This window comes from Cryptotermes secundus, unplaced genomic scaffold (genome assembly GCF_002891405.2).
Source record: "Cryptotermes secundus unplaced genomic scaffold, Csec_1.0 scaffold22, whole genome shotgun sequence".
Taxonomy (NCBI): Eukaryota; Metazoa; Arthropoda; class Insecta; order Blattodea; family Kalotermitidae; genus Cryptotermes; species Cryptotermes secundus.
In genome coordinates, this window is record NW_019742961.1 from 4,655,531 (window position 1) to 4,670,397 (window position 14,867).

Genomic DNA, 14,867 nt, shown 5'->3' on the forward strand with positions numbered 1-14,867 from the left:
CCTAGAAGTGTTAATAGTAGTGATAATCAGATTATCTAGAATCTAGATAATAATTCATTATAGTGAAAGTGTAGAATAAACTGAATCTAGATGATTTCACTCCATGAAACATCATTTCATCAGTTTGTTCTACACTTTCACTATAATGAATTTTGGTAATTGACATTACTCTTGTTATTTGGATTTCTGTAAAGGGGGTTTTCTGTTAAAGAATTTTTTTATGTGTTACTGTTGAGCCTTCATATAAGCTAGGCAACAAAAGTCATCACAATATTGACTGTTTTTTCTAACATTTGTAGGGCCTTGTTTCCCGAGTGGAGAAGAATTTGTCAGACCACACTGAGTTCATAAAGGCAAAGGAAGAGTTCGATGCCTGGTTAATGCGAGCCCATGGCACTGTGCACGACTGTATTGGCATTGGAGATGAAGCTTCCACAAAAGACAAATTGGAAACAGTTCGGGTAAGTTTTGAGAAGCTTGTTCTTCTTCTCTCACAGTGGTGTTAATGTAAAGCCTGAAAGTTTAGTACTATCTCTTTATCATTTAATAGGTATTATTGTTTTCAGTTTTATGCAGCATGAAAGTGCGGATAAAGAGAGATCAGTTAGAAATTCGGCTGTATGGTTTTTCATATGGAGGAAGTAAGAGATTATACTATATGAAGCATCTTCTCAGACAGTAGCACATATTTAAGTAGATTTCTAAAATTGTATTGCACTTCTTCATAATAATGTCACGTGTATGGTGGTATGTGTGACAAAAATGGCAGGTTCTAGTTTGGATGATTGGATTTATTAACACTTTGGTTACACACTCTCTCTTAATCACACTTAGTACAACGATATCGTTGATTTATACATGCTTCATAATTCACTGTTGCACGCACACAGTCCTCTCTGGGTAACATAACACAGAAATTAGTGCTTCAAATCATTCAAAGTATTACACATAATTAAGGTTTTCAAATCACACTTTCAATCTTCACAGGTCTTCTACAAACTTCCCGTGGCTGTCACTTAAAACACTCAGATACTGACTTGGTTATTCCTGGAATCTTGTTATAAAGCCTTCATGCCAACCACACAGAAAACAGCGTATATTGTTTTAACGTGTTTTACCAAATGATTGCATAGTGATGGTCATGGCACAGACTCCATAGGAGGAAGTCAGTCATGTGATCACTAGTACTGTTGCAGTGTGATGACATTGTGCCTTCATGGAAGCCTATTGACTGAACTGTTGCCTAGAAGTGGGTTGCATAACCTTGTTGAGTGCGCTTACATGACTGACGGTTGTTTACAAGTCATTGCTTAGAAACATTCAGGCCATCCATGTTACAATATATTCATCATCTCATATATAGCTCATGTTTATATGTAGAGCAACAGTTATGGTTTTAAATAAAGAAATATCCAATTTCTGTTATAATTTCATTTAACATCAAAAAGTGTTTCCTTTTTGCACAGGAAAGAGAAGCTGACGTTTTTATTAGTGTACATGCTGACAGAGATGTGTATTCTGATTTTGTATGTGTTCATAGATTACAGTATTTCAGTTAATCATTTAAAGCACAGTGCATCACCTGCTGTAACATGAAAGGACTCTTCATTTTGACCACAATGTGTATTTGTGTTTCATATTTTTCACAGAAAAAACAGCAGTTATTTCCTGAAACTGGATTAACCAATTCATGATGGAGATGTAGCATGTTTTCAGTGATGTAGGAACTGAATATTTTGAATGTTTAGAAGAAACCAGGGCTACATAGGATTAACCAGTTCTTTGCAGCATATAAAACACTAGTGTGTGATGTCAGCCCAGTCTTTTCCATTTTATCTGAATTTTAATTGTGATTTTACTACATTCTATTATATTATGATGGACAAGGCTCTTTAATATTGCTACATTTTCCGACATTGGAAGGAGCCAAGGTAATACTGGTTTCATTTCATGTTACATATTCTGAATTGACAAGTATTGTTTGAAGGTCATTATTAATCTTGTAGTATAGACAGATGAAAATTATAATCAGGATAGAGTTTACAGAATAAACATTGAGAATGCAAGGTTTGAATATCTGAGGTTCTCACAGCAGTGACTGTGGAGATCACTGTGTTCTGAGATGTGGCTCCTGTAGTGTGGTTGATGGTTACCATCATTTTGGAGGAACCTGCAGCCTCCATCTTTGTGTTATAAAAGTCCTGCCATGAAGGTGGAGGCAGCAGTTTCCATTGAAACATCTGTAGATGTGCACTAGTCTACATGATGCAACTTTCATCTTCTTTCTTTCAGCTCGTGTCCACACGCATGACAGAAGGTCAGCATCTAATGTCAGTAATGCAGGATGCCTTTACTAAAGCCATTGACACAACTCCAGCAGACCAGCAGGACACACTGCGTGAGGATATGTCATATCTGCGAAACAGCTGGGAGCAGCTGAATATTGACCTTAATTCAGTCATTGCCCAACTAAAGGTACACATTTTTCAGCAAATTATGTTTGTATTAGATATGTTTGTTATTTTATATATTTATTTATACTGTCTCTTTGGCTGTTATATTTTCAAATTTCTGTTGTTTCTTCTTCATCATAGCCATAATAATCATAATCATAACAATCATCAACATCATCATCATCATCATCATGTCTGGTTTTTCATGAATTGTTTTAATTTGTTTGTATTTAATGAAATTGTTATTACACTGTGTACTATTTTATATCGTTTTTATTGTTTATCTTGACTGTTTCAATGTTTGGAACTTATTTTAATATTATTATTGACATGTTCTATATCCAGGGTTGTATTTCAACCTATGTTTTGGATTTACTGAATTTGAAATAAATGAATGAATGAATGTATGGTCGTCTGGGTTGGAAGACAGTGTACTTTGGAGAGAGCCAAACATTTTGAAGGATCATGTTTCCATTTTCTGGGTAGAATTGTAAGCTGAGCAAGAAATAATCAAAAGCAAGTAATAACCTTAGCCTTCTCCAAACTATACAGCGTTGCAATCCACAAGACCATAATCTTCATAGTCACTACTAGGAGAACCTCAAATCCGCTAGGTAAATAAGATTTCTTCCATTCTCATTTATTTAAAATGTACAATTTCATTGCTGAGGATATTTTCGTTGTACATTGTGTGAAGCATATGGAACAATTGCTGAAGCAGTTAATTGGATTACAACATCCTTTGGCATGTAAGGATTGGCCTGAATTACTACAAATTTTTTTTGAGGTTTGATGTTTTCATGGTGGTGACTGTGAAGATGATTCATCTTCTGGGACTTGATACTGTCTAGTGTGATAGATCATTATTGAGGTTTTGGAGGAATGTGCTGCTTCCATCTTCAGAGTAGTATTCTAGTTGGTAAGAATGCACAAGACTGTACAATGTTGCATCCAGAAGACAATTGTTTTCAATTTGAAATTTGTTTTACTACTGTGTGAAAGAAATAACTTGCATACTATGCAAGAATGAATTTCCTTTTTATCACCAAGAACAGTGCAGTTCAGTTTATTAAAGTGCTCAACAGCAAGCGCTACAGCTACTTCTGCTACTACTACTAGATCTATTACCATTACTAATACCACCACTTTCTTCAATTTGAGGTGAGTAGATTTGTAGTATAATGTGTAGCATATGAGAGACTAATCACAGTTGTATTTGTGTATTCGGCTTCTTAATTCTAGGCTGCAATGAGCAGGTGGGAAGATTACAGTGATTCAAAGTCCAGACTGGAAAACTGGATTTCAGAAATGGAAGAGGCTATTAGGGAGACCCCTGACACTAAAGCAGAGCTTGGGGAAATGAAGACACTGATTGAAAGATACAAGGTAAGTATACATACTCTTCCAGTAACTTTGTTTTATAGAAGTGTAGTGACATGTTTTGTGAACTGCCATGATAATATTAAAGTGGATGGATCCTGTTACCACCTGATCTCATGAATATAAAGCAGGTACATTCCCACTCAAGCAGGGCATTTTGTGACAGGACCTCTTATCTCTGCTGAGGATGTTAGCTAAGGAAAACCTTGAAAATCTCTATCTTTTGAGAGGAAACTACTCATTGCTCATTGAGCTGAACTGCTGTAAGCTGTGGGGTGCTTAATCAAATCCCTGGAATGGGGTAACTAGTTTGTCTGTGACTTGTGGCTCAGTGGCAATGGAGAGAGACTTGCCTTGCCTGCATTGATGTAAATCATCTGTTCCTGCATCATGTATGTTCACACCAGCTGCCACCATGATCAAACCTGTTTCTTGGATGTCTTTCTGACTACATTTTAGCCTCTCTGGATGAGCCTTAGCTTGTTTGAGGAATGGTCTTGTCAGTGATTTTCAGTGGGGGACCCTTGGGTAAACCTTATCTTACGTTTATATGCTAAGCGCCTCCTACAGTAATCCACTAGGCGAGATGGTATGTGGACATTATTGACACTATTTGTAATACAGAATTTGTTAAATGAACTAAATTGAATATAAATAAATGGTGAAACATTGGATAACCCACAGATGTAAGATAAGTTACCATGCCAGCCTTTAAATATTAAATATGTTACATGGCAGACTATTGCAGTAGGTTTTTGTGGAAGTGTGACCTTGGCCTCTTCTTTTGCCAAGGCAATTACAACAATAACAGCCCAGGAACTTTCCGATACCACCTCATATGTCACTGTAGAATTGCTTTACAATAATATTGTATCACTTAGCATATACAAGAAGAAGTGATAACCAAACGAGCGGACCTGGATCACTTGCTGTCAGAAGCTAGTGAGTTGTCAGTGTGGGCTGGTAGACCTGCAGTGCTGGAAGAAGTTCAGAGACTACAGACAAGATGGGATCAACTTGCAAGTGGTAGTGTTTCACGAAGAGAAAACTTAGAAGTGGAAATGAAGGTTTGTATGGACCTCTTACTAACAGTAGTAATAAATTGCAGTAAAGGACTCACCTTTGAAGTTATAAGATTGATGTAAGAAGAGAGAGTACATTAGGAAAACAAAATTTATACCATCAAAACTCTATAGTTTATATACATTTTATTTAACTTAACAGGAATATACAGCATATCATCAATCTTTGCAAGACACAGAGAAATGGTTGCTTCAGATTTCCTTCCAGCTTATGGCCCATAATTCTCTGTATATCACAAACAGAGAGCAGACACAAGAGCAAATATTTCAACACGAGGTATGTTCAGTGCCTGTCACTATTTTTTGTTACAGAAAGTGCTTGTAATGCAGCCATGTCTGAGTTATACAGCTCTATGTACGAATTTCAAAGGTGGACTTTTTGAGATGGTTCCAGTTTTATGGGATTTATATGTTTAGGAAATATAGTTGATTTTTACTGTATTTAAGGATCAGTAATAAAAGAAAAATTACTACCAAGCATAGGTTTGGGAGGCTGCACCATTGTTCAAGCGGTTAGGCGCTGGCTTCCCACTGTGGTGGCCCGGGTTCGATTCCGGGTCTGGTCAAGTGGGATTTGTGGTGGACAAAGTGGCGCTGGGGCAGGTTTTCTCCGAATACTTCGGTTTCCCCTGCACATCTTCATTCCACCCATTGCTCCACAATCACCCTCACCTATCATCTGGGGCTGGTACAATAGGCCAGAAGTGGCCGCAGTACAAGGAACTTAGTCCTACCCCACTAGCAATAAAAAAGAAAAATGAAAGTATAGGTTTACTCTTCCAATTTTTTTTTTTTCATTTTGACAGTATAATATCATTTTACCATAGTTAGAGTTCGTATATATATGTTTCAGGTATCATAACTTGCAGATATTCTTCCATCAGGATTAATTATAAGATTTATTTTTGTGTGAGAGTGTCACTTTTTTTATAGCCAAGGTGATATAGCTTGTAGGAAATAACTGCTGTAAATTTAAAATTGAAATATTAACAGTATACATTTAAATTCCATTTTACAATACCTTCTTTCTCATCTTTGTGGGGAAGAAATAGATCTTCACATTATTTTAATACCTTTTTTATTAACAGTGAATCATTGGTAGGTATATCCCCCCCCCAAAGACCCCTGAGGTGCTATTGTTGCTCTTTAAGGTTTTATCAGTTCTGTTGTGTTACAAGGTTATGAGCATTGCTTTGATGATTTAAATTTTAGCAGTTATAACTGGATTTTCAGAACTGTATTTTTAAGGTATAGAAATATAATGGAGAAAGAGTTAATGCCGATTTTTGCATGGTTAAAGAGGCTTTTCACAGTCCATGTCAATTGCATATTAGATGAATGTATAGTTCTCCAATTGAGTTCCTATTTTATATAGCTAATTTATGTACACAGATTGGCACGTATATCTGTATATTTATAATCAGTATACAGTATATTCAGTTTATTTTGCTTTGTTATTCATAATATCTGATATATTACCACAAGTTTTTGATAGTATACTGTAGTTTCCATAGACTAATGATGTACTAAATAAAATATACCATAAAGTAATTCTTTAGTTGTCCTCATAAATGTAATTCTAGCACATAAGGTGTACCAGGCTTCTTAAGCTTTTCAGCCTCCACTGCTGTCCACTGTAATTGTATTTTAAATTTCAGGCACTCTTGGGGGATATCCAGAAATATCAGGCTACTTTGGATGATGTGAAAGCCAAAGGTCATGGGCAAATTGAGAGGTACATTGGAACAACACCATCGATTCAAGAGACAATAGAGAAACAGCTGTGCAATGTTCAGGACAGTTATAACTCTCTTCTTCATACTGCTCTACAGATCCAGGTATTCAATACAAGCAGTTGAAATATAAATTATTTTTCTTTTTCTTTTGTATCTGTAAACTGAACTCTTAGAACTGTTAACAAAAGAGCATGATATATTGTACTGCTAATTAATATAAAATGGTAACAAATGTTTGAGAAGTATTATATTTTGGAAAGCATTTCAAACATAAATTGTGAAAATCATTGTAACAGAAAGCAGAAAATGGATAATTATTTTATGTTAACTGAATTTGCTCTCAGATACAGACACATTGTTTTTACCTACTTACTGAGTCAGTACTATCAACATAAACTTTATAAATATTGTATGTTCCAGAACCGACTGCTGGAGTCTTTGGCCAAATTCCAGGAATATGAAGATACTTTGGAAAGTATAATGAGAAATCTTGATGACTTTGAGCCAGTTATCAATGAAGAAGTTGAAACTCCAGTAAACCTAAAACTGGCACAACAGCAACTTGAAACAGCTAGGGTAATGTCATTACCAATAATTGTAACTGAAGTTTGGAGTTATAACCCTATTACTTTGCATCTCAAAAAGAAATTGTTCTCTTAACTTCCAGAATGCATCTCTTTTGTGAATGGTGAAGTAGAACCAGAAAGCTGTAATTAATCTTACATACTGTTGTATTCATTTTATGAGGACCCTGTTAGGCACTGACTCATGAAGCTTAGTCTTCTTGTGAAGCCAGTGGTCACTTGGCCAACCAGCAAATCCCTCGTCTTCTATGGAACCCAAAAATGCATTGCCATGTTTATAAGCGCTGACCACTGGACTGTGTCCGCACTGAAATTAAATGCTCACATGCATTCCAGTTGATACAAAAATTATATTGCTGTTCTGGTAAATATTGTGACATATTGACCCACTGCTAGGCAACAGCTCAATAAATGTGGTCCCACAAAGGCAGATTCTTGGTAAAGAGTTCAATGCTGGGTAACACATACATAGCAAATAATGGCCATGCCCAGTGCTAGGCAACAGAACTGTAAACATGTCTACAATAATAGGTGTTTTCTTTGGGTATGTGCTGAAGGTTTATAGGGGACAGTGGAGGTCATTTGCAGCCAGTCATAGCTGAGAAGCCATGAGTTGCACTGAGTAGAGAATTCAAGAGACTAGAGACTCTTCAAGATCCACGCAACAATAAGAGATTCGTTATCAAGAAGGAGTTCAGTGTGTGTGACTTCTTGTAATCATGGGTAGTTGTCATAAACATCCAATAAGCGAAATCATCAAATCTATAACTCCCAATCATTAGTTACACTTACCCCTCATACATGACAATATTGTACAGGATTAATTTTCAAGTTGTCTCAGTGCATCTTGTAATAATTTATAACAAAGAATGAAAATGTGTAATACCTGGAAAGGCTCAAGTAATATTCCCAATTTATACTACAGATCTTTCATTTCATGTAAAATATGAATGCCAGATGCTAAAAATGAACCTAGCCTCCAAAATATTGCTAACATATATAATGAAATAAATATAAAATCCAGTCTTTATCTCCACAAAGGTGCAGATGTTATATGAAAGACCTTGGTCTGGATCATTGGCTTTCAGCCTATGAGCTGTTGGTGCCATGTTTGCTTGCTTGCTTGCTCGTGACTGTGCACTAAAATTGATAATGGTTGAATAAATACAGAAAACAAAGTGTGAAGCCAAAAATCAGCCATCTTGTCTGTGTAACTTTTCATATGTTGGTAGATTATGCATTGCCTTGAAACTTATATATCTTCCTAATTCACTTGTCATGGATCAGACATGTACTAGCAGTATCTCACAGTATGAAATATTTGTTTTACAGAGTCTGCACAACAAGCTCCAGATTGAAAAATCCCGTCTTGCTGTGGCTGTACAGGCTTGTGAAGCTGCTGCTGCCTGTATTTCTCGACCCAGCAGTCCACAGGATACAGTGCCACCCCCCATTCCTGATAGAGAGCTAATAGTGAGAGCAAGACTAGAAGATATGATAGACCAGGTATTGTTATGCCTTTTCTCCACCATTTCAGTTTCTGTAAATAATTACTGCTGCCCTCAGGTAATGTATGAAAGAATTCTGTTTTCATTTATATGAAAAGTGTAGTAGTATCTTGTAATGTAATGCATTAAAAGTTTCCAGCAGATAGAAAGTTTCATATATTTGAGTGAAATAGATGAAAGTATGGCATTGTCATTTTTGTTAGCTACACATATGGACATATTGACCACTTCTTAAAGTGAAAGGTTTGCTGACATTTTTGTTGATTTTAATTATACACTTAACAGTTCCATTGTGCATTACTGTAACACATGAAGAAACTTTAGAGAATAATTTATATAAAGATAGTTATTTGACAGAATTGAGTGTGTTTAAAGAAAAAACTAATTCAAAAAGAATTTTGAAAGTACAGGATGGGGCGTAGAAACTTCCTTTTTGTGAAGGGAGGGGAGGTCACAGGAAAGTTGGGATAGGCTCGGTGAACGCAGCAGTTGCAGAAGTTTCTGTTTAATACCCCTCAGTAGGAAACATGAGGTGGACGAGTGAGCAGCGTGTGTTTGCTGTTGAAGCGTATTTTTCGAACAACCATTCCTACATGGCGGTGCAGCATGCGTTCCCTACTCACTTCGGAATTAAGTCCAGAGGTCTGGTTCCTGACCGGAAATCGATTGTTTTGTGGGTAGAGAACTTTAGGACAACCAGGAGTATGGGGAAAAAATCATCAGGATGACAATGGACCGTTACGACGCCAGAAAATGTGGAGGCAGTTCGACAGTTGATTTTGAGATCTCCAAGATGCTCAGCTCGCAAGCATGCAGTCGCCCTAGACATATCAAATCGTTCAATGCGCCAAATTCTTCATGAACATCTTCATTTCTATCCCTATAAGATGGCTGTTATGCAAGAATTGTCACCACATGATTTCCAGAACAAATAATGGCGTGCGAAACATTATTGGAAACTTTACCCCCTGACACACTTGTTTTCTTTAGTGATGAGGCACATTTTCACCTATCCGGATATGTCAACAAGCAGAATATGTGCTATTGGAGTGGTAACAATCCCAGAGAGCTCCATGAGAGGCTACTTCACAGTTATAAGGTGACAGCATGGTGTGCGTTGTCGAGGGTTGGAGTTATTGACCCTTATTTTTTTGAAGAAGACAACCGTGCAGTTACTGTCAATTCACAGCGGTATGTGGACATGATTTAAAACTTTTTCGAACCAGCTCTTGAAGAAATGCATCTAGGAAATATCTGGTTCCAACAGGATGGTGCCACGGCCCACACAGCCTGAGCTTTGATGACAGTTTTGAGGGCAAAGTTCCCTGGACAGCTCATCTCGCTTCGAGGTGACATCCCATGGGCAGTGCACTCACCTGATCTAACGCCCTGTGATTTTTTTATGAGTATACCTCAAGGCAGAGATTTTTAAACATCGCCCCACAAACCTGCTTCAGCTGAAGAATGTTATTCGGCAGTAAGTAGCCCAAATTCCGGTGCACATGTTGGAACATGCAGAGGGGAACTCCAGAAAACGGTTGCATTAGTGCATAGAGAACGGTGGCCACCATCTTCAAGATATTTTGTTTAAAACTAAATGATTTAAAACTTGAAAGTATGTTCTTTCATTAGCTAAACATAAATTTTTGTCTATCAGCAATAATTTTTCTTTTATTCGCCTTCAAAAAAAGGAAGTTTCTGCGCCCCATCCTGTACTAGGTGCCATTTTGAGCAGTATACATGATCATTTTTCTTTATATATACACATCTTTTGACTTCTTTTGGTGGCATGTACTTTGTTTCTTTATTGGCATCTTGTTTCATGGTATATAACTAAAGAATTACTAACTAAAATCAGTGGCAGAAGTACAGAAGTGGTAAGTGAGTATGTTCCTTGCCTAAGAATGAATAATTTGATTTTATATTTTCTTTAATTGTTGCAAGAGAGGCAAGAGGAGAGAAGAGATTATGAATTATTTTATATTTTTGTATCTTAGAGATTCTTTAATGCAGTTCAGGCATCAGGAAAGGATTTAATCATTTAGTAAGTAGGAGTTACATACAGAGCAGTCAGGTGAGATGCAAATATGCTGCTTGTTTTCACATGGTGGTGGTGTATGGCATTACCATAGCACAGAGGTTTCCCCTTCATTGGATGATTACTCTATATAAACGGATAGCCATTACTGATTACTACAGAAAATGCTACACAGATTTACAGTATTTTACAAGGATTTCTAGAATTGACTGCCTTCTGCCTTCAAGCATGCCTTGCAGCATAAAAATAAGAAAATCATAATACCAGTCAACAAATGCAATTACACAGTGTAAAATGAGTGATGTGATGTACTGTAAGTGCATGGCTTCAAAAAATATTTCAAAATTTGTTTTTGTGTTGTAAGGCATTCTTGAAGGAAGAAGAGGGTCAGGTCTAGCAGTTCTTGTTCAAGTAGATTCTACATGGTTCTTGTGATGGTGGATGACACACAGAATTTACTGGGTTTTTGGACTTTTTCAATCTTCCAGAATTCTAGGTAATAGAGGACACTCTAGGTGATGGAGGACATGATGTTTCGGAAACTGGATCTGTTTCCATCTTCAGGTGAGAAAGGAAGACACCTACTCAGTTGGGCCCAACTGAGTAGGTGTCTTCCTTTCTCACCTGAAGATGGAAACAGATCTAATTTCCAAAACATTGTGTCCTCTATTACTTAGAATTCTGGATGATGGAAAAAGTCCAAAACCCAGTAATACTGTGAGTTCTTGTACAGTATGATAGTTTTGTATCACTTGTTTACAGTAATTTGTAATGAAATAGTGTTTAAGTAGATAAAGTTAGCATCCAGTGCATGGATAATTTGTGCATTCTTCTGTGAACATTCACACAGTGAACTGCCTCCATACTTCAACAGGCAGCATGTTTTCTTCTCAGCTGAATGCCCTATAAATTATAAATAGAAAGTATCTCTCTTCTTTTTTTTTTTTTGGTAACCTCTTCTGCCACTGGTCAGTAACACATGTTGCATTGTGGTGTGATTGATGTTATTGTTTGCTTATTTACACATTTATCCACTGTATGTTTTGTAGTAGTAGTATTCTTTTTTTTCAAATCACAAAGTTGACCACACAAATATGCAGAATTTATTCCTGTTCAGTCTTAATTGGAATAAGTGTGTTATGTGACATGAAGTATGCTGAAAAATAGTACAAGTAGCCTTTTGATCAAAAGACATTGCAGAAATAAATTGAAGTATAAATGGTAGAATTTGTAATAGGTATTGTGAAAAATTTCCAGCAAAGATAAAAATAATTACTGCATTTTATGTTGCCTGTAATGTAACAAATCATAACTGAAGAGGTTTGTTGAAAATATTGAGCATGTAAGGTGGGTTGAACATATAACAAGCTGCATCAAGCGGATTATCCTCGAGAAGACATTAGTTTCTTAGACCAATTCTCTGCCATTTCTGGAACCTGAAGGTTTATTACTGCATTCAAAAGAGTGTGAATGGTCCCTATCCTAAGTTAGATATATTTAGTCCACATCATTAAATTTTTCTTCAGTAAGGTCCATTTTAATATTATCCACTCATCTATATCTAAATTCCCCAAATGATCTTTACCCTTTGTGTTATCTAATATTTTATATGCATTTCTTGTCCCTTCCATGCTTGCTACATGCTACATCAATCCACTGTGAATTGATTATCCAAATAACCCTTGGTAAAGAGTATAAATTATGTATCTCCTCATTATGCAATTTTTGTCAGCCTCTTGTCACATCCTTTCTGTTAGAGCTAAATATTCTCATCACTGTTTCCTCGGATACTCTTTATTCTTCCTTAAATATGAGTCACCAAGTTTCACACTGATACAGAATTGTAGATAAATTTATAGTTTTATATCTTGTAATTTTTACATTTTTAAATAGCTTGCAGAAAGACAAATGATTCTGAACTTAATGGTAACAGTCATTGTGTGTGATTTATATGTGAATAAAATTTTTATTTGTTCTTGTTTAAAAATATTTAAACTTTTCAACATTCTTTTTTCATTTATTAGCTATGATTGTATTGTGGCTTAAATATCTTCCAATATCTTTGACAAACATAAGAATTACTAGAGGTTTATTTCATGAACAGGCGAGGGTGTCAACAGGAAGCAAAAGGCTCTTCTTTGTTATGATTGCTATATTACTAGTAAAAGTCTATTTAGGGTATGAGATGTATACAATTTGATATCATAAGTCTTATGATCATTGTATTGTTATCTGATTAACTTGTCTCACATAATCTGAAATATATGAAAATATAATATTCAGAAAATTTTGATACACATGTTTAAATGGATGTCAGTGGTATGTGATATTTTGCATAGTTCACATCAGTTCAGTAAGAATTTTGATAGCATAACATTTTATAAATTTTAAATAGTAATAATTCATGCTCTAAAGATATATTACTGCATGTTAGCCCATATGTTTGCATTTGACTTACACACTGTAAACACATTGCATGCTACTGTAGAAAATAATCTTCAAGGTCTCTTAGCATTTACACAGTGTATGTGTGGGAGGAATGTATAAAATACAGGAAATTATTGCATTTTAGTTTCAAAGTGTTAGTATTTGTCTCTTTGCCACATTATGATGAACAGTTCTGGAGCCGTGCCAGCCTTCTATCCACTGGGTACTGAAAAAGAAGTGATAATTCATTTTGAGGCTATTCAGCTATAATTGTTTCAACTGTAGAGGTTATATAATGTTGAATGAAATGGTGAGATGAAAAGAAATGATGAGCAGATATGGAAATGGAAGGAGGTAGCTATGGCCAAGATTGAAATGTAGAGCATTATCATTGCACTTAACCTGCGTTGTGAGTGTAGAAGTGAGTGGAATGTGGTATTGACAACTCACCTTAAATATTACTGAAGTCTGATGATACACGTTAATGATACCCATACATCTGTATAGGTGTTAACAGGAGTACCATAAGTGAAAACATGTTTGTGGAGGTGGTGGCATATGTGGCAGTAATAGGGTAGCAAAAGTGAATTGAACACCTGAATTGTCATTTCATAGGAGCATTATGAGACAACTAAAATATCGACTTCATAATCTCATAAGAAATTTATAATATGTATTATTGAATGGTTAAAATATGGGTTGCTTTGTTGTTAACATGAAACTTCTTTGAAAATAAAATCTGCAGTAATTTCCAGAAAGATGAATTCCATCTCTCACATACATCAGAGATTTTAGATTGAATAAATGAATCTTTCACTCTCCATTCTCATGCATGAAATGCGTGTTACGCCTGTAAATATTAGCATGTTTTGTATGTTACTTGCATAGCAACATAAAGACAGTGCAGAAGAGGAACCCAGTAGTAGTGAGAAACTGCAACTTCTTCTCAAGAGTTCGGAGTCACAAGGTTTCCTTAGCAAGTTGAACAGTATGACTGACAAGGTAAGATTTAATACTTATTGGCCAGAATATTACAGCACGCCTAGTTTCTCAGTGAAGAATTAAACTGTAATTTGTTAGCTAGAAATAGTTGTGACTTAAATACCATAGCTGGAAGGAACCCTTACCTCTACACCATTTTACATGAAGAGACCTGCAGATTATTGCCTAATCAATCGTTATTTCAAGTATTTGTAAGATCTTCAGTAGCATGCATGGTTTAAACCTTCATTTCACTTCATCCAGATTGTTTCTATTAATAAATAAATAAATAAATCATCAGTTCTTTTTAATGAACCCAGTAACAGAAAATCAGATGATTTTGAAAACATGTAATTCAATATATAGTGAGAACATGTAAGAATTATGTCCAAGAAATGAGGTTGTAGACATATATAATGTATACTTAACAGGCACATTCAGCATGAATAATTGAAAATGAAAGAATTAAAACCAGTATTTATAACCTCTTTATTAACCGTCACAACACAACAAATATCAAGATCAGTGCCTAGTTTCAGCTCTGCTACATGTTTCGTCTATCAATAGCCATCATCAGGCAAATACACGGTTAACATATTGTGACATGTTGCACAATGGAGGGCACCCCCTCCCTACCCAGCAGGGACGTGACAGCTCTGGCCACGGTGACATGGCGGG

The 14,867-nt window shown here is 35.9% G+C and overlaps 1 protein-coding gene across 4 annotated transcripts in view; it reads left to right on the forward strand.

The window, feature by feature from the left end:
• Positions 1–14,867, forward strand: part of LOC111873382 (nesprin-1) — a 410,258-nt gene that overhangs the window by 200,169 nt on the left and 195,222 nt on the right. For 3 of the 4 annotated variants that reach the window (XM_023868043.2, XM_023868044.2, XM_023868047.2), the window contains exons 72-80: positions 300–461; positions 2,293–2,475; positions 3,696–3,839; positions 4,715–4,900; positions 5,058–5,192; positions 6,574–6,753; positions 7,072–7,227; positions 8,568–8,741; positions 14,097–14,210. In XM_023868043.2, coding sequence (XP_023723811.1) covers positions 300–461; positions 2,293–2,475; positions 3,696–3,839; positions 4,715–4,900; positions 5,058–5,192; positions 6,574–6,753; positions 7,072–7,227; positions 8,568–8,741; positions 14,097–14,210 — 1,434 coding nt within the window. The remainder of the gene's footprint in view (positions 1–299; positions 462–2,292; positions 2,476–3,695; positions 3,840–4,714; positions 4,901–5,057; positions 5,193–6,573; positions 6,754–7,071; positions 7,228–8,567; positions 8,742–14,096; positions 14,211–14,867) is intronic. The other variant, XM_023868046.2, reaches the window with a different exon arrangement.